At 37.5% G+C, this 21,878-nt stretch overlaps 1 protein-coding gene across 1 annotated transcript in view; it reads left to right on the plus strand.

Annotated features, from left to right (window-relative positions):
* The window catches only part of Grb14 (growth factor receptor bound protein 14), a 77,635-nt gene extending 58,077 nt beyond the window's left edge, over positions 1-19,558 (plus strand). The window contains exons 8-13 of the mRNA XM_004629864.3: positions 8,221-8,301; positions 15,002-15,118; positions 15,206-15,278; positions 15,421-15,508; positions 17,862-17,955; positions 19,199-19,558. Of these exons, the coding sequence (XP_004629921.1) occupies positions 8,221-8,301; positions 15,002-15,118; positions 15,206-15,278; positions 15,421-15,508; positions 17,862-17,955; positions 19,199-19,345 (600 nt within the window). The 3' untranslated portion in view covers positions 19,346-19,558. The remainder of the gene's footprint in view (positions 1-8,220; positions 8,302-15,001; positions 15,119-15,205; positions 15,279-15,420; positions 15,509-17,861; positions 17,956-19,198) is intronic.
* The last annotated feature ends 2,320 nt before the right edge of the window (positions 19,559-21,878 follow it).

Here is a 21,878-nt window from a genome sequence, read left to right on the forward strand (position 1 = left end):
TGGTACCACATGCTTTGCTGGCCCTTGGACCCTGGGCGTGCTGTGTGTAATCCTGTAACATGCCTGTAATCCTACCACTGGGATGGCTGAGACAGGAAGATCACTACGAGTCTGAACTGCATAATGAGATCCCATATCCAATAAAAAACAGTTAAGAATATAGAGTGTCAAAGTAGGTATTGACAAACTTCTGTATTTCTGCTAGTATCTATGGTGACTTCACCCTTTTTCTAATTACAAGGATTTTAGTCTTTACTTTCCTGTTTTTATAAAGTTGCCTAAAGTGTTTTAATTATATTTAATCTTTCAAAGATCCAACTGATCTAGTCATTGATTCTTTATTTTATTTTATTTTATTTTTTTATGGTACCAAGGATTGAACTCAGAACCTTGCGCTTGCCAGACAGGTGTTTATGCTGCTGAGTTATCTCCCTGGCCCCTGATTCTTTGTATTGTTTTCTTAGTGTCCATTGCATTAATTTCTGCTCTGATCATTACAATTGCTTCCTTCATATGACCATTCAGTTTGACTTGTTCTTTTTCTAGAAGGTTGAGTTTCAACATTAGGTTTTTAATTTGAGTTTGCTTCATTTTCTGATAACAGGGATTCACATGAGCACTGTTTTCATTGTGTCCCTTAAGTTATGGTATGTTGTACTGGCAGTATCATTTAATTGTAGAAACTATACAACTTCTTTAATGTCATCTGTGAGCCACTCATTTAGGAGAGTATTATTTGATTTCCATGTTTATGAAGTTTTTGTGGTTTGTGCCACTGAGAAGAGTATGTATTCTGACACTGTGAGTTGGAACTCTACTAAGTGCATTTGTTCAAACATTTGGTTCTGTTTTGATACCTCATAGATTTTTTGTCTAGTTGATATATGTGTTTGTGCCAGTGGGATACTGAGTTCCCTCATTACAACTGTATTAATGCTTATTTGATGGCTGTGTCCATTAATGTTTCTTTTATATAGTTAGATGTGTTGGTGTTTGGTTCATATTTATTTTTGATTGTTATCTCTTCTTGTATGTTCTCTCTCTCTCTCTCTCTCTCTCTCTCTCTCTCTCTCTCTCTCTCTCTCTTTGTGGAACTGGGGATTTAACTCAGGCCCTTGCACTTGTGCTTATTCTACTGAGCCATCTCCCCAGCTCTTTTGGGTGTTCTCTTTAAAAGGAGATAGTGACTTTCTTTGTCTCCATCAGTCTTAGCTTGAAATCCACTTTGTCTGCAAATAGAATAGCTACAATTTTTTTCTTGCACAGAGTATTGTTTCTGTTTTTTAATTTACAGTCTGTGAATTTCTTTTTCAATTAAATCTGTTTCTTGTATGCAACGTATTGTTGGATATTGCTTCTTGATCCATTCTGCCAATCAATTTCTTTTGATTGGTAAATTGAGACCATGTATATTGACGGATGTAATTCATATGCATTGTCTTATCCTTGTCATATAATTTTCCTTTTGTTGCTTCCTGTTTTTCTCTTCTTTGTTTAATTACTTGCCTTTCCTGGTGGACTCATTCTTCTGGGGTTCATGAAGTTGTAGTCTTTGGTATCTCTTTCTAGAATTTCCTTCAGAATAGTATGGTGCATTGGTTTGGCTGTCTTTAATTTCTTTGGGTATTCTTTGTCATGGATAAATTGTATTTCTCCAGTCAATTTTAAAAGATAGTTTTGCAGGGTTATATCAGGGTTATATACAACCTGGAGATTGTTTTCTTTTCATGCTTGAAATACTTCCCTCTAACTTCACCTTGACTTACAGGTTTGTAGTGAGAACTCTGCTGTGGTTATGATCTTACCTTTATGGGTGATTTTTTTTTTTTTTTTTTTTTACTCTTAACATAATAGTCTAATCTTGTGTTGAACTTCCAGAATGTTGACTGTTGCATGCCTGGGGGTAAATTTTTATTTTGATCATGACTAATTGGAATTTGATATGCCTCACTATGTGTAAGTCAAATTCTTTTGCAGTACTTGTTTTCTGACTTTACTTCTATGAAAAGTCTTTTATGTTTGGGCCAAGTCCTGCTATTTTATTGACTCTAATCAATCTCATATTACTTTTTATCTCATTTAGCAACTGTTGGACTGATTTTTTGTGGTCCTTGTGCTTTTTCAGAAATCTTAGTTTTCTTGATTGCTATATGCAATCTTTTCTTCTATGTCTGAAATTCTGTCTTTGTATTGGCTCATTCTGCTGTGTATACTATAAGGGGAATTTTTCATCTCCTGGGTATCTGTTTGAGTCTTTTTCATGGATTCCATTTTTTTTTTTTCTATGTTGCATATCATGTTTTCCATCTATTTCCTAAATTTCTCTATTTTTAAAAATTTGTATGTGTTCTAGAGTTACTAACCATGTCTTTCTTTGTGGACACCATCTCTGTAGTTATTTGATAAATTATTTGATTTTTTTTATAGAGCATCATTCATCTGCTTTGTTATTTTGATTGTTACCACTGCAGAGAGTCCAGATGGGTGGGTTTCAAATTGTTCCACCTCATTGCCTCCTAGGTTTGCCTTTGGTGAGCTGGAAGTCTGGGGTTGGATTATGCTTAAGTGTCTTCTCATTTTCTTTCTTCCTTCCTTCCTTTCCTTTTTTTTTTTTTTTTTTTTTTTTTTTTTTTTTTTTTTTTTTTTTTTTTTTTTTTTTTTTAGTTTAGTTTCTGTGTTGATGCTTAAAAGTTTTTTATGGCAGGTACGTTTATTGGTAGTATTTAGAGCTGGCATTTTTCTGTGGTGGACCCAGTTGCCACCAGCAGTTGTGAGCATCTGCAGATTCTAGCTGCCTGTCCCAGGAAGTGACTCAGAGCTGAGGGAGAGAGCACTGGCTGCAGCCCTATCTTTTGTGTTGAGCTCTTTCTCTTTGCTCTTTCCCTGAGCTTCACTCCTTGCTTGAAGTCTGTGCTTGATCCCAGGACCACATCCCTCTTTCCTTTACTCCTCATGTTGCTATGTTCAAGGGTCTGGACAATGAGTATGTGAGAGGCTGTCTCTCCACTGTTCACCACTCTCCCACTTCTTGGACAGCCTCTTAAGTCTTTATTTTGGTATAGAAGCTTCAACATTTATCCAGATACTCTGTAATTCATGTTTGAGCGCTAGTAGAAGTTGCCACTGTGTAGATTATGCATATTACAAATACATGATCTTCTGTTACCAGAAAAGATGTAGATCATAATAGAGTACTAAAACTAGCTTTTTATGTATTTAGAATTAAAAATCTAAGCAACAAGATCTTGTGAAATTCTTGAGTTCTACCATTTCATTAAGGCCAAAGAAGGGGAAGTAAGGACTGTGCAGTATATCTCTTTATTCATTTGTGAATTCTGTAGGTCCATAGTTTTACTTCTGCCATTGCCATTTTACCACTTTATATTTTGTTAACAACTTACTAAAGAGAGATCTATGTAAGGAAGGGCAGAATTATTATAATTAGTTTAGTTTTCATTCTATGTTTAGAGGAAAATTTTATTTTGTATTTTAAAATTTTGTTATATTGAGGTAAAATTCACAATATAAAATTAACCAAATGAACCGTTTTTAATCTCATGAACAATTTATGAGATCTAGTGTGACCAGTGTTTGATGACCATCACATCCATCTTGTACCAAAACATTTTCATCATTTCAAGAGGAAATTCCCTACCCATTAGGCAGTTACTTCAGGCCCTAGCAGCTGCCAGTTTGCATTCTGTCTATGAATTTACCTATTGTGGCTATTTAATATAAATGGAGCCATACAATATATAACCTTTTGTATATGACTTTCACTTAGCTTAATGTTTTGTAGTTCACATTATATTTTATATCAGCTCTTCATTTCTTTTTATGGATGTATCATATTTCATCATACATATACTTACTTTTGATAAACAATGTATTTCTCCCTTTATCCATTGATAGATATTTAGGTTGTTTACACCTTTGGCTATTTTATGTCGACTTGCTGTGACCACACATGTATAAATATTTTTTAAGTACTGTATTTTCATTTTGGGGGATACATATCTAAAATTTCTGGTCATATGTCAGTTCTATTTTAATATTTGTAGTTATTACAGAAATGTTTTCCATAGTGACTGAGCCATGTCTTCATTCCTACTTGCAATATATAAGAATTTGAATTTTTCACAAACTTGATGTTTTCCTTTAAAAAAAAAAAAAAAAAAAAAAAAAACACCAACAGTTATCCTAGCAGGTAAAACAAACAAACAAACAAACAAACAGGTATTAGAAGAAATGGTTTTTTAAAAATTATTTAAATAAATCTTTTGGGTTATCTTTGCAATTAATTTCCTGTGACTTTTGGTACATAGCCACATTACTACTTCTTTGAGAGATTTATCTGTTGTTAAAATGACCAGCATGGCTTTCATTTCAAGTAAGTATAGAAGTTGCAGTACTTTTAAAACTCTAGGGGCAAATGCAGCTTCAGTGTTCCTCCTGTTACTGGGGGAGGGGTGGGGAGAAGAAAGGGAAGACAGGACATGGGAGGGGAGCACAGGAAAGTGAGACATAGAACATTCAGAGAGTCTTCTTAACTGATCAGTTAAAAGATTAGTTATTAGAGAGGTAGGACTATAACATGGACTTAACTGACAAGCGTTTTGAAGCTACTCTGCGCTATCCTTCTTTGGGGGTGCTGAGTTAGTGAATTCCATGTTTCCTATCTGCTGAAGCCTATGTGCAGCCCTCCTCTCAGCAGCCTGTGGAGAAACACCTACAGGTATTATTTTTCTCTGGTCATGAAAACCTTGGAAATCAGAGTGGACTGGTAGAGAACATGCTTTCTAATATTGCTATCAAATCCTCCCTTCTTTCTTTTTCTTTTTTCTTTTCTTTCTTTCTTTTTTTCTTTTTTCTTTCTTTTTGTTTTGTTTTTTCTATTTTAGGACAGGGTCTACAGGGTCTCACTACATAGATCGGACTCATAGTGATTCTCCTGTTTTCAGCCTCCCAAGCACTGGGATTGTAGGTGTGCACCAACACCCCAGTCTCAATTGCTGTGTCAGCACACCCTGTGGGTGGGGCCGGCACGGCAGGCTGGGAATCAAACCTGGCCACTGAGCTCGGCCTTAAGCAGGCACTGTAGTCCTCTGAACTATCTGGCCGGCCCTTCCTCCCTTTTAATTTGGGCTCCAGTTTAGTCACTCAACAGTGAAACAGGTAGTTAAGCCTACTTCATTCTAACCAGTATTCAGTGAACCTCAGGTGCTGTTGAGTTTACTAGGATGCACCATTCTTTTTTATAGCACTAGAAAGATAAAGTGATGGCAGCAAAATGATGACAGGATTCTTAGGTCCAGATATTGTATCACTTACAGTGCACACACACGGGAGGCCTGCCCCCAGCTGCTCGCTGCCTGTGGGCCTCCTGTTTGGTCCCCATCCTCCTGCAGCTGAACTCGTCTGGTGTCTCTGTCATCCCCGGCTGGTCTGCTGTGGTTGTCTAGGATGTTGTTGCCAGTGTCTTTTATTGTGCTTAGTGGGGCGTAGCGTGAGACTGTATATATTCTGTTGGCTGCTCTGGAAGTGCTCTTATTGTCATGACATGCTCCCAAAAGATGTAGGTACAACCTCCCATCAGGATGTTAGCCTCTTATTTCACTCTCAGTTCCATTTCTTTTTCATATGCATATATAAGCTCTTTATGTAGACAATATAGGTGATGCTCTTTCTCTTTGGGTAAATTCTAGTTTCACACAGAATTATAGGAAATCTGGGACTTAGAAAATGGGAGATTGGCTCATGTACAGTGTTTTAGTTTCGTGCTATCTTTTCCATTTCTCTTCAATTAGAACTCTTCCAACCTCTCCAAAGTACTGTGGTCTGTTACCTGCCCCTCCGTAGGACAGGGGAATGTTAAGCTGACCCATGCTCTACCCCTTGGCCAGAGTTAAATGCCTACTAAAGATGTCCAGCAGCACAGAGGCAACTGCCTAACACTGCAGGTACCAGGGACAATACATCTTTGAAGAAAACAGTCTTATTAGTAGGTAGCAGCCTTTTCAATACAGATAAATAAGAGGTGGCCAAGCAGGGTATTCCTTTTGAAAGTGCTGGTTTGAGGTTATTATCTGTTCTCCAAAATGAACTTGACTAGGAATTAATCTCCTCTGTCTTCTTTTTAAAGTTATGGTAGGCTTAGAGTTGATTTAAAGTAAATTTCATTACATCCCATTAATGTCAATCAAACCTTAAATTAAAAAAATAATTTTTAGAAGTTGGGAAATAATTGGATAAAGAAGTCACCACAGAGAATTTTAAGCGACTGTGGGTTTGTATTCATGTTAAAAGCAAAATCTTGAAAACAGTGACTCCCCTAACCTCCCTCTGATTTTTTTGCCTAATTACCAAATATATCCACTTTGCCAGAATTGCTTTTAAGGAAATAAGTCTTTAGTAAAGAATCAGCTCTGTTGGAATGTTTAAATGAAATTCATCCTATGAGAAGATTTGATTCCATGGTGTCATTCAAACTCTTTTATATACGACCTAACTTTTTTTTTTTTCCTTTGGATGTAGGAAACCCTTTTATTGTGGATATTCAAGGCCTAGACAGTGTAGGTGTTACTCAGGAGTTGTATAGGAAGACAGGTCGGTCCCAGGCCCAGCCCTAGCTCTGGAAGTAGATACAGGGTGATGAGTACTTACCTAAACGGGCCAAAAAGAGTACCAGAAGAGTGACCTGAGGTTGGCCTTTGAGAAGGTATCTGAGCCAGGCAGTGAGTGTCTAGGCCAGAGCCTGGTCCAAGGACGTAGTGGTGTGGCCTGGCCGTGGATGGCACATCCCAGTGGATCACATCACTGAGGCTTCTTAGAGCTGCCACCAAACTCCTGTGCTTGTTTTCTGGTTGGACTATAGTGGCTTCTGGTGACAGGTGTTGAGGTCATTCATCTTTTATAGCTGGTACAATCAGGAGTTGTTCAGGTCCCACGTGGAGTATTCTGCTTTGCCAAAACTGCCATGCTGCCCTTCTTTGCCTGCCACCACTGTTCTGCCTGGGTTGCTTTTGGGACCCATCATGCTGGTCAGGTGCTGTGGGGACCTTGCAGCAATGGAGCACAGTGACTGTCACACCAAAAGCTGGTTCCAGGCAAGATGTGGAAGTAGAGAATAAAATATGGAGAAGGGTCACTGAGGCCTAATTAAGTTCATTAAATGTAGAATGTATGGCAAAAAGTCTATCCTACTTTATTATTATTTTTTTAAAATTTAATTTGTACAGAGTCTCACTACACAGCTTGGACTCATAGTGATCCTCCTATTTTCAGCCTCCCCAGCACTGGGATTACAGGCATGTACAACCACTCCAGGACTTGGTGGCTGGCTCAGTGCACCTGGGGATGAGGCTGGAGTGGCATGTGGTCCCAGGGATCGAACCCTGGTCCCTGCACTTGCCTAAGCAGGCGATTAGTTCGCTGAGCTGTCTTGTTGGCCCTACTGTTTTCTTTTGAAACAACCTTAAATCTAAGGAAGCAACTTCTACCCCAGGGAAAATTTGCCTATGGCAGCGGGCATTCTTATATTTCTCAAGTTAATAATCTATTTAAAATCCAGACCTGTGTCCCCATCGTGAATGTCCTGCCCAGTCTTTGAGCTGGATTCTCGTCCACTACCGTTCCCCTTGTAGTTTGAAACTCTGTCGTGAAGTCACTTTGCTTCCTCATGACTTTGGTTTCCTTGGATTTGAAGCCAAAAGTCAATGCCACAGAGGACTTACACAAGGAGACTGGTGGCAGGCATTTTCTACATAGATTAAATTTAGAAATTTATCAAAGAGACACAAATCAGTCATTAGAACAACAGGGAATTTTATGCAGTGTGGCTTAGAATATATTTAGGTTTTTCATAATCTTTGTACGTAAAGCAAGGCCCTTTCCCTAAATGAGGCTTTATCACAAGGTAAAGTGGGTGTAGCGTTTAGTGGTAAGTATACTGAATAGAAATGTTAGCGCCCTGACTGTACTGGTGAGGTGCTGGGCCACACAAAACACATTGTCTTTCTGAATGCATCCGTGAAAAGCACTCAAAGTTTTTCTTTGAAAAAATGACTTCCTTTACTTACTTGTTTTAAGGAAAGTCCTTAAAACAAAATCCTGCAGTTCTTTTTTATATTGATAAGATATAGGTAATGAAAATGTTTATTTTCATGAATCATCAGTCCTCTAAAAGTCATCAAAATATGTTCATATTTTTTTATTCTGCAGTATGGCATGCAGCTGTACCAGAATTACATGCATCCGTACCAGGGAAGAAGTGGCTGCACCTCTCAGAGTGTATCGCCTATGGTAAGGACTGAGTTTGGGGACTCATGTTTCATGTTGAGATTATATTTATTTCTTATATATTATCCTTATGTACTATAACATGTTTACTATTTCCTTTTGGTCAAATAAAATAAAACAGGTTCTATAATGTTGTATTGAATTTAGATTTTATGTTACTGAGCCTATATAATAGAAGGCATAGTAGTGTGTGAAGTACTGAATTAACATACAGTGTCTTTTATGTTGATGACATGTTTTTCTATTTTAGAATTATGTGAGTGATCCTGCGTCATTAAATCATTTGCGGATTGAATCTTTGTTTTTCCCAATACTGGGGATTGAACTCGGGGTTTCGAACATGCTAGGCAAGCACTCTTCTGCTGAGCTATGTCAGCAGCATGGATTCAATGTTAATAATATTAGAACATTTTTCTTAGGTGTTGTGCTTGCTTATTTGTCTATTCTATCCACCTGTCTGTCTGTGTATCTGTATCTGTCTATCAGTCTACCTATCTGTGTGAGACAGAATCTTGCTATGTAGCCCAGGCTGGCCTTGAAGTCGCTGTGTAGCCACGAGTGACCCTGAACTTGTGGCAGTCCTCTTGTCTCAGCCTCCCGAGCCCTGGAATCACAGCACGTGCCACCACACCTGGCTTATTTGTTTTGCTATTGATTTGGGGTCATCACAACATATAATGAAGATACAGTGATTTGGAATTTTTAAAAATGCATTTAAAAACATTTGAATTCTTTCTCAATTTTAGAACAGTAATTCTTTTTAAAAGTTCTGGGTCCTTAAAAAGCAGGTAGGTTTTTAGGAAACCTAAAAGCAGCAAACTGTAATGTAGGTCATATAGCATGTTAACGCTTGCACTGCTTCTCAGATTTTTACTAAGTGTAACTTGGATAGTTATTTGCACACACATGCAGACACACTTTTTATTTCTTTATGTGCTAATTTTAATTTTCTGTGCACTGACACAAGAAATTACTTTTTTAATATATTTGGTACAGGATCTCACTACATAGCTCAGACTCATAGTGACCCTCCTGTTTTCAGCCTGCCTTTGGCTGAGATTACACGCATGTGCCACCATACCCGGTCTCAGTGGTTGCCAACTTAGCACACCCAGGGCTGGGGCAGGTGTGGCTTGTGGTGCTGGAGAGAGAACCCTGGTGCCTTCGCTTGCCCAAGCAGTCGCTTAGTCCACTGAGCTGTCTCACTGGCCCCACCCACGGGGCCCTAAGAAATTGTTTCTGAACTTAATGTTCTGCTATTTTTGATATACTCTTTAATATTGAGTGGATTAGAAATTCATATGTATGTGCCTGTGTTACAAATGAATTAATGTGTATTTTTGAAACTTATATTTCTACTTAGGTTAAAAATGCATTGCTTGGCTGTCCAGATAGCTCAGCAGATTAAAAAAATAATGTTCTTCATAGCAGTGACCAAAGAAGGTGCTTTTACACACATGTAATGTGCAGCAGGTACAATGCTCAGTTCTAAGAATGAGTCATGAAAAAATGTCATGAAGCCTGGTAGACTAGGTAGAAAAAGAGCTCCAGTTCTCTAGTTATGTTGCCTTAAATTATGCAAGAATGGCTTTCCATCTTTGTATCATGTTACTCTCAAGCCCTAAAATAAGAACCTTAGAATGGAATGAGTTTTTATAAAAGCAATATCTGTAAGGTGAATATTTTTACAGTTTGTCAGCTTACTCTTATCCATCAATCTATACATTAAAAAGAGTAATAGATTTGATTACTTTAAATCCTGTCCGAAATCCTTCAGATTTCTTTTAGAGTCTGAAGTTATTAGGATGAACAAGTTAATAGTAGCGAAGCAATAGTTATTTAATATTCTTTTAACCATAGAAAAACCTGCTATAAACAAATATTTCCCATTCTCATTTCTGTCATTAGCATACAGATACAATGTTGCTCTCACATTTTTCTTGTTGAAAGTGGTCCTGGTGTTGACAAAGTTGCGTTAAGTGTTTGGGTACTGTGGCTTAATTTGTCAATACCACGTACCGTACCGGAAGATGCACTCCCTGAGTGATCCTGTGGAGAGGGATTTAGGAGCCTGTGTGGGAAGGACCTGCCCGGCATTTGTTATGCTCAGAGAGAAAACCACTGGACTCTTCATCTGCACTATTCGTGACACATTCTCAGCAGGCTATCACTTGTGTGTCTGCCTGCCAGGCAGCTCTGCCCACCAGTGTACTTGGCAGCACTGTCCTATTGGGCACCATGGGACAATCCCATTGCGCAGCATGAGCCATATAATATCTTTAACTCTTTTGGGAAGATACCCAGAAGGGGAATCATTAGTTCAAATGGAATTTTTTTGAGGCATCTCCTTACTAATCCTAAGCTTATATTGCACATACTATTAGCTTATATTCCTACCAAAACTGTGGAATGGTTCCATTTACCTGTAGCTTCTCCAGCATTCTTAAAAATTTCCTTTTGAAATTAATTTATTAATACATGTATGTAGTACATGTTTACATTCTTTCTGGGAAATTTGTACATGTGCATAACACAGCTTCATTTTTTTTTAATCATCCCCTTTCCCTCCCTGCCTCTCTCGCACCCATCCCTTGAGCCTCTTCCTTTTTTGTGTGCATGTGTATGGCACATAATGTTCATGTTCCTTGTGTGGCATTGGTCCATGTAGGTAACACACCCCAGTTCTTTTTCCTTCATGCCTCCTTCCCCACTCCATCAGTCTCTCTCTCTTTTTTTTTTGCTCCGAATGGCTTCAGGGCAGGTTTGGCTGGGTTGAGTTGTGGGGCTCGAACCACAGCAACCTGAGCCTGACAGCTTTGTTGAAGCAGTCACTTAAAGAACTGAGCTAAGGGGCAGGCCCCCATCCATCAGTCTCTTAATGACAGCCAATCTTTCTGGAGTGTGGTAGAATCTCAGTTGCATGGAGTACCATTTTCTGTCTTTTAATCTTTAGTCTCTGAGCTTTCTTTTAGATAAAGTATGTCTCCTGTAGGCAGCGTATACTTGTACATCATTTTTCTGATTCAGTTTGCCAGTTGTGTCTTTTGGGAAGTTGAAACTGTTGGCCTGGAGAGTTAGTACTTTAACACGTTCACGATGGAGTGGTAGTTTGCATGCCTTGCTTCCTGGCAACTCTGATTTGAAATTCCATTGTCTGATGTTGGATAGCTAGCCACCAGTGATTCACGTGGCCTGATGGGACAGTCATGGGTGTGCCACCAATGATTCAAGCTGGCAGAATGTGCTTAAATGTTAGAGAATTCTATCGCTGAGTTTATTTTCTCAGAGGGTAGTGGTCAGGTAGTCTGTTGGATCTAGAGCCAGAACTTCCAGAGGTATCCCTTTTGGATACGCAGTTCATGGCTTCTCACACAGTGGATGGGACCTTCATGTCTGCCTGCCCTGTCTGCTGCTCCCTAAATGTGCTTCATAAGGAGCTTCTCACTAGCTCAGCTCTCTGCAGCTGACTCCTGGGGCTGTTCAGCAGCCCGTTACTTTGGTAGGGTGACCCGAGGACCCTGAAGTATAGTTGTACCATAGGCTTTGGTTCATAGAGTAGTTCAGTCTTACATTCTTTCTCAAATGTGCTCCTGATTAATCACTCCCAAATAGATAGCAACTGCTGCAATGCATTTCTTCTCCAACTCCAGCCTGCTGCGCACAAGGAACCACTTGCAGAGTGAAGTCCTGCACTGTACTTCCAGTTACCAGTGACTCTGCACTTTTCTTGGTGACAGCACTGCTGGCCCGTCTCTGGGGCTGCTGACCCTCTCCATGCTCACTTTGTGTTTGGGAGGCAGGCTCCCCACCCCACAAGTTGGGCTCAGCCTTCCAGGCAGCTTCTTCTTTTGGGTGGTATTGATTATAGATTTTAGTGTTCCTGTTGCTTTTTTGTATTGTTTTGTTTTGTTTCTGGAGTTTTCTGTTTGCTAAGTTGTTGTTGTTTTCCAAGTTATTGTGATCTCAAGTCTTAGAGATACTGTGATATGCTACTAGAGTTTACTCTGCCACTGCCCATCTCAAGTTTTCACTATTCATGTTTGGTCTTGGGCTAGACATTCTAAACTGAAGTTTCTTACACAGAAAAATACTAGACAGGACATATTGGTGCTTTTATCATAATCACTTGGTGTGGCCTTGGGCTAGTCATTGGTGTCCTGTGTAACAATATGGTCACATAATCACCATGTGACTACTAGTTGCTGTGTAGCTAAATTGCCGGGAAAACATTTTACTTGCCCACCTCACTACAGTGAAGTGGATGGATCTGATCTCAAAGCATGGTTTGGATAACCCAGGGTTTACTTAGGCCTGCTGTTCTTTAGAGAGCCATGCCATTAAAATCACAGACCATTTTCTTAGGACCTACCTTGTTTATTCTCTAAGAAGAAAAAGCTAGGCATGAATATTTGAGAAGTATGACTAATTTTGAATGTTATCAACATTGCTTTCTTATGTAAAAGGAATTAAACTAGAAATGACCATTTAAATTTGTCATACTCTGCTTCCTTTCCTTTGTCCACCAAAGGTAAACTATTAATTTTTCATGTGCCACCTGCCATTCAGTCAAAAACATTTACTGTATTCCTTGTTTCTCCTTCTCCTTGTTTTTAATGTGGTTAATACAGCAGATAAAAAATTCTTGTTTATCTTCTAATTACCCTACATTTCTCAAGTAATTATGGAACATGGGATCTTGCCTTTACATTCTGCCCTGCCCTGTAAAACAAACAAACTAACAAACAAAAAATAACCAAAACCGAACAGATTATGTTTACTTTTTCCAATGGTGCTTTTATGTTATCTGAAGTTTGAGATTACAGATCCAGTCTAGGCTTGTGAAGGAAGGGATATTTATAAGGATGAAACTATCATTAAAATCGAGGCTACCCTGTGGCTTGGGCAGGTGGACACTTCTCATTAAAGGTGGTGAAGGGAAGTACATCCAAGTGGCCACAGCCCAGCACAGAAGACCATGGGGTGAGAAGGGCAGACTAAGGTCATACTCTGTGACAGTAGAGATACTAAGACAGCATCTGTGTGGAAAGAACAGCTGTCAATTATAACCTACCTGTAACAGACGGAAGATTGCATGCCAGATCTCTGGAAATGTAAATGAAACATAATAAAATTGTGCATCACTAATGTGTTGTTTCAAGAGAAATAGATACTACGAAATTGGGGTGTGTAATTCAATGATAAAGAAATGCTAAATATTTTCTTGTGGGTAAGGTTTGAAGCCCACATTGACTAGTCTCTTCAAACAAATGAGACATGGCTGAACCCTCATTGAGGGCCAGACATAGAACTGTGAAAGCTGTGACCTGTCAGATGTGAGGTGGCTCATACACACCTTACCATTCTACTTCTGGTTTTGCTGTTCTATTCAGAGATGGAGAATAACAAATATTTTCCATTTTCATTTTTTTTTCTTTTGGAGAATTTTAATTCATTTTCCTATTGAGTAAAAATAGTACTCAATGTTTGCTTTTGCTTTTCTGTTAATTAATGGAGAATGTTAAATATTTTTCATTTCAATCTTTTGGGAGGAATTTTAACTTCTTATTGTATAAAATTAATGATAAACTTGACTAGGTTTTTTGACAGTTGGTCTCTTTAGGATTTGTGACTTCTTGTGGACAGAATTTTTAGATGATGATTATGAAGCAGAACCTCAAGAAAAGAAAAATAAAATTCAAATGTTAGATATTTTACCTTCACCTTACATCATGTTCATAGCAGAAGTAATTAGTAGCCAGGTGTGGTGGCTCATGCCTGAAATCCCACCACCCTAGGAGGTTGACGCAGGAGGATCCCAAGTTCAAATTAGCGAGTAAGCAAGACCCTGACCCAAAATAAAAACTACAGAAGGCTGAGAATGTAGCTCAGTGACAAGGCCCTGGGTTCAATCCCCAGTATTAAAAGGAGAGAGGAAAAAGAAAAGAAGAAGAACAAAGGTAAGGAGGAATATCAATTAGCAAAAACAATGTTAAGATTTTGCTTCTGTAGAGATGCCTTTTTTTTTTGGTATCAGTTCTGTCATTCAGATTTAATTTTTCAGTATTCCTTTGCCCATGTGTGTGTGTCATTGTTACATGAAAACAGGTGCTCATACATGAAACTGTGGGAATTTGAAGGTTGAATTCTCCTAATTATTATTCTGCTAAATTATAGACTTATAAATAACATATTCTAGTTTGCTCCATTATAAACATAAGCAGTCTTTCTACGGAGACATAGTTGATCTAAGTTACAGCTCTTCTGGATCTTACATCTCATAAAATAGCTTCTTTACCAGTAGGTGGATTTGATATTTAATAGTTAATTGATAAATCTGAAGGTTTAATCAGAAGCAAGGCATCCTTTTAACCATAGAAAGAGTGACTTCTTTCTCAGGGAAGAGTTTAGCTGTTTTACCCAAGAATATGAAAAGAAAGGTTTGTTTTAGGAAAATACGTGCTTCTGCTCAATGTTTTCATATTTTTATTCAGCACTTAATTCATTTGTCTTAACAAATAACCATACCTAACTAAAGTATTTTATATTGTCATTTAATCTTGAATGTATATTTCAACTGCTTAAGTCTCTTGACAGCCACTATTGGATTCCTAGTCTAGAATGAAAACATTCTAGCACAGTGCTGAAAAGTAACTTGCAGTAGTATTTCATAGTTCAAACTGATGTGTATTTTTTTTTTTTTTAGAGAAGTATATCAGAGAATTCCCTGGTAGCGATGGACTTCTCAGGTCAGAAAAGCAGAGTTATAGAGAATCCCACTGAAGCCCTTTCGGTTGCTGTTGAAGAAGGACTTGCTTGGAGGGTATTAATACTTTCACTTTAAAAATATTTATGAATTCAGTTTGTTTTACCCAAACGGTTGAGATTTGTTTTTCTCTTCCTTCCTCAGAAGAAAGGATGCTTACGCCTGGGCATTCACGGTAGCCCCACGGCCTCGGCACAGAGCTCTGCCGCGAGCCTGGGTATGTGTGTGCAGCCGCTGCTCGGGGTTGGGGGCAGGTGGCCGGCCTGGCTGCAGTCGCTAGGTGCCCCAGGCACGACTGCACGCAGGGAATCTGTGATCATTGCAAACAAGCCTGTGTCTTAACTCATCTCTGTCTTCAGCTATCCATCGGGCTCAGCCATGGTTTCACCACAGAATTTCTAGAGATGAGGCTCAGAGGCTGATTATTCAGCAAGGACTCGTGGATGGGTGAGTTTGATGTTTTTAGTTTTGGGTGGTAGTGATTTGGATTTCTCCTGTCGACAAAATCAGTCAGTATACTAAGAACTTTTAGTTTCAGCTTCTCATAGAGTAGCTTTGTTCTGTAATTGTGGTTGTCCTATTGTAGCAGTGTCTGTATAATGCCTGGTATACAGTGTACGCTTGGTATTTTTGTGTAAGTTTGTTTTTAACCAATGTGGACTAATACCTGTTTTATGCCAAGTCTAGCATCTGGAATATTCATGAAGGAAAGAAATTAAACTAGTTTGGGTATTACTTTTTTAATTTGAATGTATAATTAATATGATTCAAAAATCTGATTTGTATCATGAGGTTATACATGTTATACTTTGTAAGGTATAATGTAGGATGCATTATGTCACTGCTTTTTCTTTTTTTTTTTTTTTTTTTCCTGTATTTAGGACAGGGTCTACAGGGTCTCACTACATAGATCCAACTTGTAGTGATGCTCCAGTTTTTAGCCTCCCATGTGCTGGAAGTGCAAGTGCACGCCACCATGCCCAGTCTCAGTTGCCGTCTCAGTGCACCCCGTGGGCGGGCGGGCATGGCATGCGGGAATTGAACCCTGGCTGCTGCGCTCTGCCTAAGCAGGTGCTTTAGTCTACTGAGCTATCAGGCCGGCCCTTTTCTTATATATTTTGAATATTTATTTACTTTTTTCCATTCATTTATGTTCCTTTTGCTTTTTCTCTAAACTTTAGCTGCTGAAAATAATTTGATCCTATGAAAACATAAGTAGTTTTTGGTAATTTTTCCTATTATCTTTTATTGTGATACCATAGAATGCACAGAAAATTACAAAATGTATTATGAAAGAGTTATCATTCCAAAGGATTTTTCTCTTAAGTTATTCAGTATTGTATAGCTGCTGTTTATAACACTGGCTAAATTCCCTTCCCAAATGGAGTACAAATGAGAGTACAGAGGTTTGGATGAAAAATTAAACCAGTTTCAACTTAAACAAAAATGGAGATGGGTTATCTTTAAATCTTGGCATAAAATGATGACAAGGATTTGAGCTGATTTCATGTTGACATTTAGATAAAAATTCATCTTCACACAGATGATTATTAATAGTGACTTAGCATTTCACTGACTCTAAGATTTTGTATGCACGGATCGTAAGTCTTTTTGGATATATATTTGAGTAATCAGAGTTACTGACTGGTGAGTCTAAAAAAGTATAAACCTCGAAAAATTATTTAAATATTTTGGAGTATTAGGATTTCCATTACTTCTGATCTCAGTATTTGTAAACTAACTGAACAAAATACTCATATAGTGACCGCCTCTTCATTTTTTTCTGTGTTTCTTTGGAAAGCTGTGACGGTGCCAAGTGCTCCACTAGGTGGTGGTGGAGCTCTTCTTGGGAAGGGGAGAAGAATTCACAGCTTAGTTTGCCAGTAAAGCACGCTTTTGTCCCCCACACAGTGATACAGTGTCTCAGTCTCACACAGCACAAACGCAATGAATAATCTGGTCAGGTGTTTGTGAAGCCTTGGATCTAGCGGCCTCCGCCCAGGCGCGGTGAGGTTCATATTCGAGTCACCAGTGGGTACTATTACCGGAGTGTTTGCCAATCAATAATTAATACAAAATGGTTTCTTTCCAATAAATAAGACTACATGCCCAGCAGCCTTCCTTCCTTTGGCTGTCGGGTCAATCTTACTTTTCTAGTGTGATGCTGTAGAAGCTTTTTTTTGCTGTGTCCTTCAGGGTTAAAATGCATGTTTCGGAGTGCTTCTCTTACTTAAAGCATTTCGTGTGCATTTCCTAAGTAATTTAGAGGTTATGTTTATAATACATTCATCTCTTATTTTCTGTTATGTATGTGATAGTAGAAACAAATCAAAAAAGAAACTGGATCCAGTGTAGAAGTGGGGGTAAAAATGATTTCATTCTAAATAATTACCTCTTTTCAGGGGTCTCTCATGACACATAGTTAAAATATAACATAATTCTGTGTTATTCTTCATAATAAAATGTTACATGGTAATACCCAATTTCCCAATGGAAAAAGTACATAGTAGTAATTATTGATGCCAACTAACATTATATTGGTTATTGCAAACAAACAGTTGACAAATGAGCTATATATTTATCCTATCAAAATTACATTAGCACTGATGATAGTTTTATAGCAAAGGTTTTGTTATAACATGTTGTTGTCAAATGGATAGTCCTGCTGGTACACGGGATATAGAGTAAAAGAATCCCTGGCTACCACATTCATGAATATACCTCCTGGATTTGTTACATGCTGTCTGTGAAATCCATAAGTAAATGTAGAAAACATACTAAATTCCTTCTTTCTCCTTAGAGTTTTCTTGGTACGGGATAGTCAGAGTAACCCTAAAACTTTCGTTCTGTCAATGAGTCATGGACAAAAAATAAAGCACTTTCAAATTATACCAGTAAGTAATTGTAATTTCACATTCATATATAAGAAATGATCTTAATGCATAAGCTTTTGGAAACTTTGATTTTCTTTTGTTCATTTTATTAAATATAATTTGGAAACTTGTGCTTTGACTAGAGTTAAGTTTGGCAGAAATGGTTTTAGGAGCTTGAATTAATATAAGAAATACAGGAATTGTAAAAATTAAATTTCCCTTTTTCTATGAAATATGATTTAGCAATACCATATAGACCTTACGCCAGCTATTGTTAAAAGGCCACTAAAGAATCTCCTGAATTCCTCTAACAGTTCTTTACAAAAAGATTATTTTAAAGCTCTTTGCCTTCTCTTTTCTTAAAAAAAAAACATTATTTTTTTGATGTTATTGTTTTGCTGGTTTGTTTTTAATCATAATGGGTAGCCACTGAGAAGCTATGCAGCTGATGGACATTTAAAGAATACTGAGAACAGTTATAGAAGGCCGTGGTTTGTGCCTCTGGGTGCCGCGGCATGCTGTGGGCTCCCATTGCTTCTGCTGGGGTGTGTCTGCCTACACATGTGTGCGTGTTTGTGCATGTTCTGTGTATTGGAACCAAGTCGTGTGCAGTGGATCCATTCTGCTTTTAGGAAGGTGCCAGATAAGATTGCTAGATGCCTAGTTTTTGGAGTGCTCCAAAGGGCACATAAAGTATCCTTCCCCTTTCTTTGATTATATAAGTGGCTCAAGTCTGAACTTTGTAATGCTGGAAGCTTCCCCCCCACCACCACCACAAAAGGGGGAAACCCAGCTATATTCTATTAGCGTATTATTTGATTACTTTAGAACCGGCTAGCTGATACATATTATGTGAATATTCAGTTTTAATATACCAAGTGAGGCAGGCATTAGACAATATTTAGAAATGGAAATTAATTTCTGTATTGCGAGCATTAAACTCTTTTGCTTGCTTTTAAATTGAGTAGTTCAGGTTTCTTACAGTTGATTGATTCAAATCAAATAGCTGTACTGTCCTAACTAAACAGAATACTGGGAGAATAAGAAGTACAGACACTAATGCCACATTCTTTCTCCAAAGACCGTTCTGTAAATGCAACTGACATTGCAAAACAGAAGTGGGCAAGCTCCAGTGTTCTTTTCACTCTGTTTAGTTTTATGCATGTGTCACTTTTCGCAGATAGAGACATAGTTTGTGCAGTGAGTCGGAACGTCCTCCTGGCTGCTCTGCTGCCTTCTCCAGGCTGTTGCTTTTCCCCTGCAGGTTGAAGATGACGGTGCGACGTTCCACACTCTGGACGACGGCCACACGCGATTCACAGACCTGATCCAGCTGGTGGAGTTCTATCAGCTCAACAAGGGTGTGCTTCCTTGCAAGTTGAAACATTACTGTGCTAGGATTGCTCTTTAGCCAATCCAGAAGTGACTTGTTACACTACTGAAGAAGGACTCAAGGGGAAAAATTAGAGAGAGACAGTATATAAGGGTGAAAACTGTGAGAATGTATTTCACCCACAAGTTGCAAAACAAAAGTTTGTGGATTGCAAATAAGCAAAGACTTGAATTGCATTATATTCATCATTTAAAATTTACTAGTTAAAATTAAACTGTAGGAAAAAAATGACTTGTGTGTTCTTGTGTGATTTTACATTACTATATTTTCTTCAAATATGTGTACCATGAATATATCTGTCCTTATTTGCTATAGCAGCATTAGATTATCAAATACAAACAATGAAAAATAAATTGGGGGTTCATCATGATATTTTCAAAAATTATGCTGCATTTTTAATATTAAAATATGATAAAAGCTTGAATAATAAGTGAAACTGCCCACAATTTGTTAATACGACTAAAAACTATTTTGAATTTCTGGCTATAGTACCAACATAAAATCAAATCAAATCATATTTTGAGGTAGCAGCTTATAATTTTTTTGCTATAAATTGATTTTTTTTTCTTCATTACTTTATCATGGTACTGGGTTACTAATTATACTGTAAAATCTGCACTAGTACTACAATTAGTGATACATTGTTCGATGTTTAAGATGTTTAATGATTGGCTAGAAATACCTATTTTTAAGAAAATGATCAAAATCTAGAGAAGATTTAAGTAACCTGCACACATTTCATGACATATAATAGTTTAGGTCCTTTTGCTGGGGGATCACTAACCTCCTCAAAATTGGTGAGATCAAAGATTAGAAATCTGTTAAGTATCCTACTAGGCAAATCCTCATTCTCTATATTTATCCTCTGTTTAGTTTCGTATCATAGCAGCATCAATCTGGATGCCAAACACTTCGATGAGTTGAGATATTGAGACTCTCTTACCCTCTAACACATTCTGGAGAGGGTTTTTTTTTTTTTTTTTTTTTTTTTTTTAAATCTCTGTTATTCCCATTTTTATTCAAGATCATTGTTTTAAAGAGAAACAAAACATCGACTAAACTTTCCCATCATATGAAATATTGCCTGTTTCTTATAACTGACCTTTATAACAACACTATAAGAATTTTTTCTTGACAAAATTCAGTATGCGTAGTTTTAGGTAAAAACTATATTTTTGGTAGCAAAGTATAGAAAATACTCCTGAGATGCTAATAAAATTATCACTTAAAATATTTGTTAAATTTTAAAATACTCAATTTTACACTGTAAACATTTTCTAAAGAATTGAAAGTTAAAACATTAATGTTACAAAATCCTGATTTGATTTCCACAAAATCTTGGAAGACAGGATTTCTATATTGACAGAAGGAACATCTTTGCCTCTTTCAATCTTTGAGAATGGAACCAAGTATGTCAGATTTATTTCCAATTTATAAAAACATTTTGTGTTTTGAATTGGAATGCATTTACTCATTTTGTACCCAGCTCAACTAGGTAATATAAAATGTAATATTATAAATACTAACCTGATAAATTGACCAATTCTTGCTTGTCTTTGTTATGTGTCCGTGACTTCATTCATAATCTAAACTTGTATTTGGGTACCAGACATTATATATAATTGCTTTCTTTGATCTTAAGTCAAGGAACATTATTGTGGAAAGATGGTTGCAGAGAAATACTTTCCTTTTTAAGACAAAAATTAGAAATTATTGTTTAATCCACGAGTTTCATATAGCTTTAGTTTAAAAATAAAAACAACAACAACAAATAAATTGAAAACAATGAAACTGAGACAGTATTTCAAAGCCCAGGCCATTCCAACTTCTGAATATAAGCGTTTTGAACATTACATATGCCAATTGGAAGAATAAGACAAAAATATGAATGACATTGTAGAAAACAAAGATTTCATGTACCTGAAGGATCCGCCCGTCTTTCCAGGGATGACTTAGATGCCTTTCCAAACAGGGGAAGAGGAGGGAAAGGAGAAGAAAGAAACCCAGCACAGAGTACAGTGCAGTTCCTGGTGTTCTGAGGCAACGTATCATACATCCATAAACCTAGTGCTCTGATTCTGGAAAAACTTACAGGTCCTACAAGATTGGAAGCATAACTAAAATAGGTGTGAAGATTCAAATGAGAAAAAAAACAGGAAAAAGTGGAGTAGCTCCTCTAGGAATAGCCAGGGGTATTTAAAGGAACCATAAGAATGCCGACAGTATTTAAACATCTTTTTTAATAGGAGATTTTTCTTTGTGCTTAAAATATTTTACTTTAAATGCATTTATGTCAGCTGTCAGTCAATGTTGCTGATACACTGTGGATGCCTTTTGCAATGTAAGTTCATGCCTCTCCCCCTTTTTTATATGGTGAAGTTCAACCTAGGAATTATTATAACAAATGTTATAGTCTAAAGCTCAAACACATTTTTAGCAATTTTAAAATTGAATTGTATATGGGCCAAATAGAATTTACATCCTAACATTCCCCAGTAGATACATTCTGAAAATGGTCCTTACTTGCCTCTCTGTGTGTGTGTGTGTGTGT

Source organism: Octodon degus, unplaced genomic scaffold (assembly GCF_000260255.1).
Source record: "Octodon degus isolate 3935 unplaced genomic scaffold, OctDeg1.0 scaffold00032, whole genome shotgun sequence".
Taxonomy (NCBI): Eukaryota; Metazoa; Chordata; class Mammalia; order Rodentia; family Octodontidae; genus Octodon; species Octodon degus.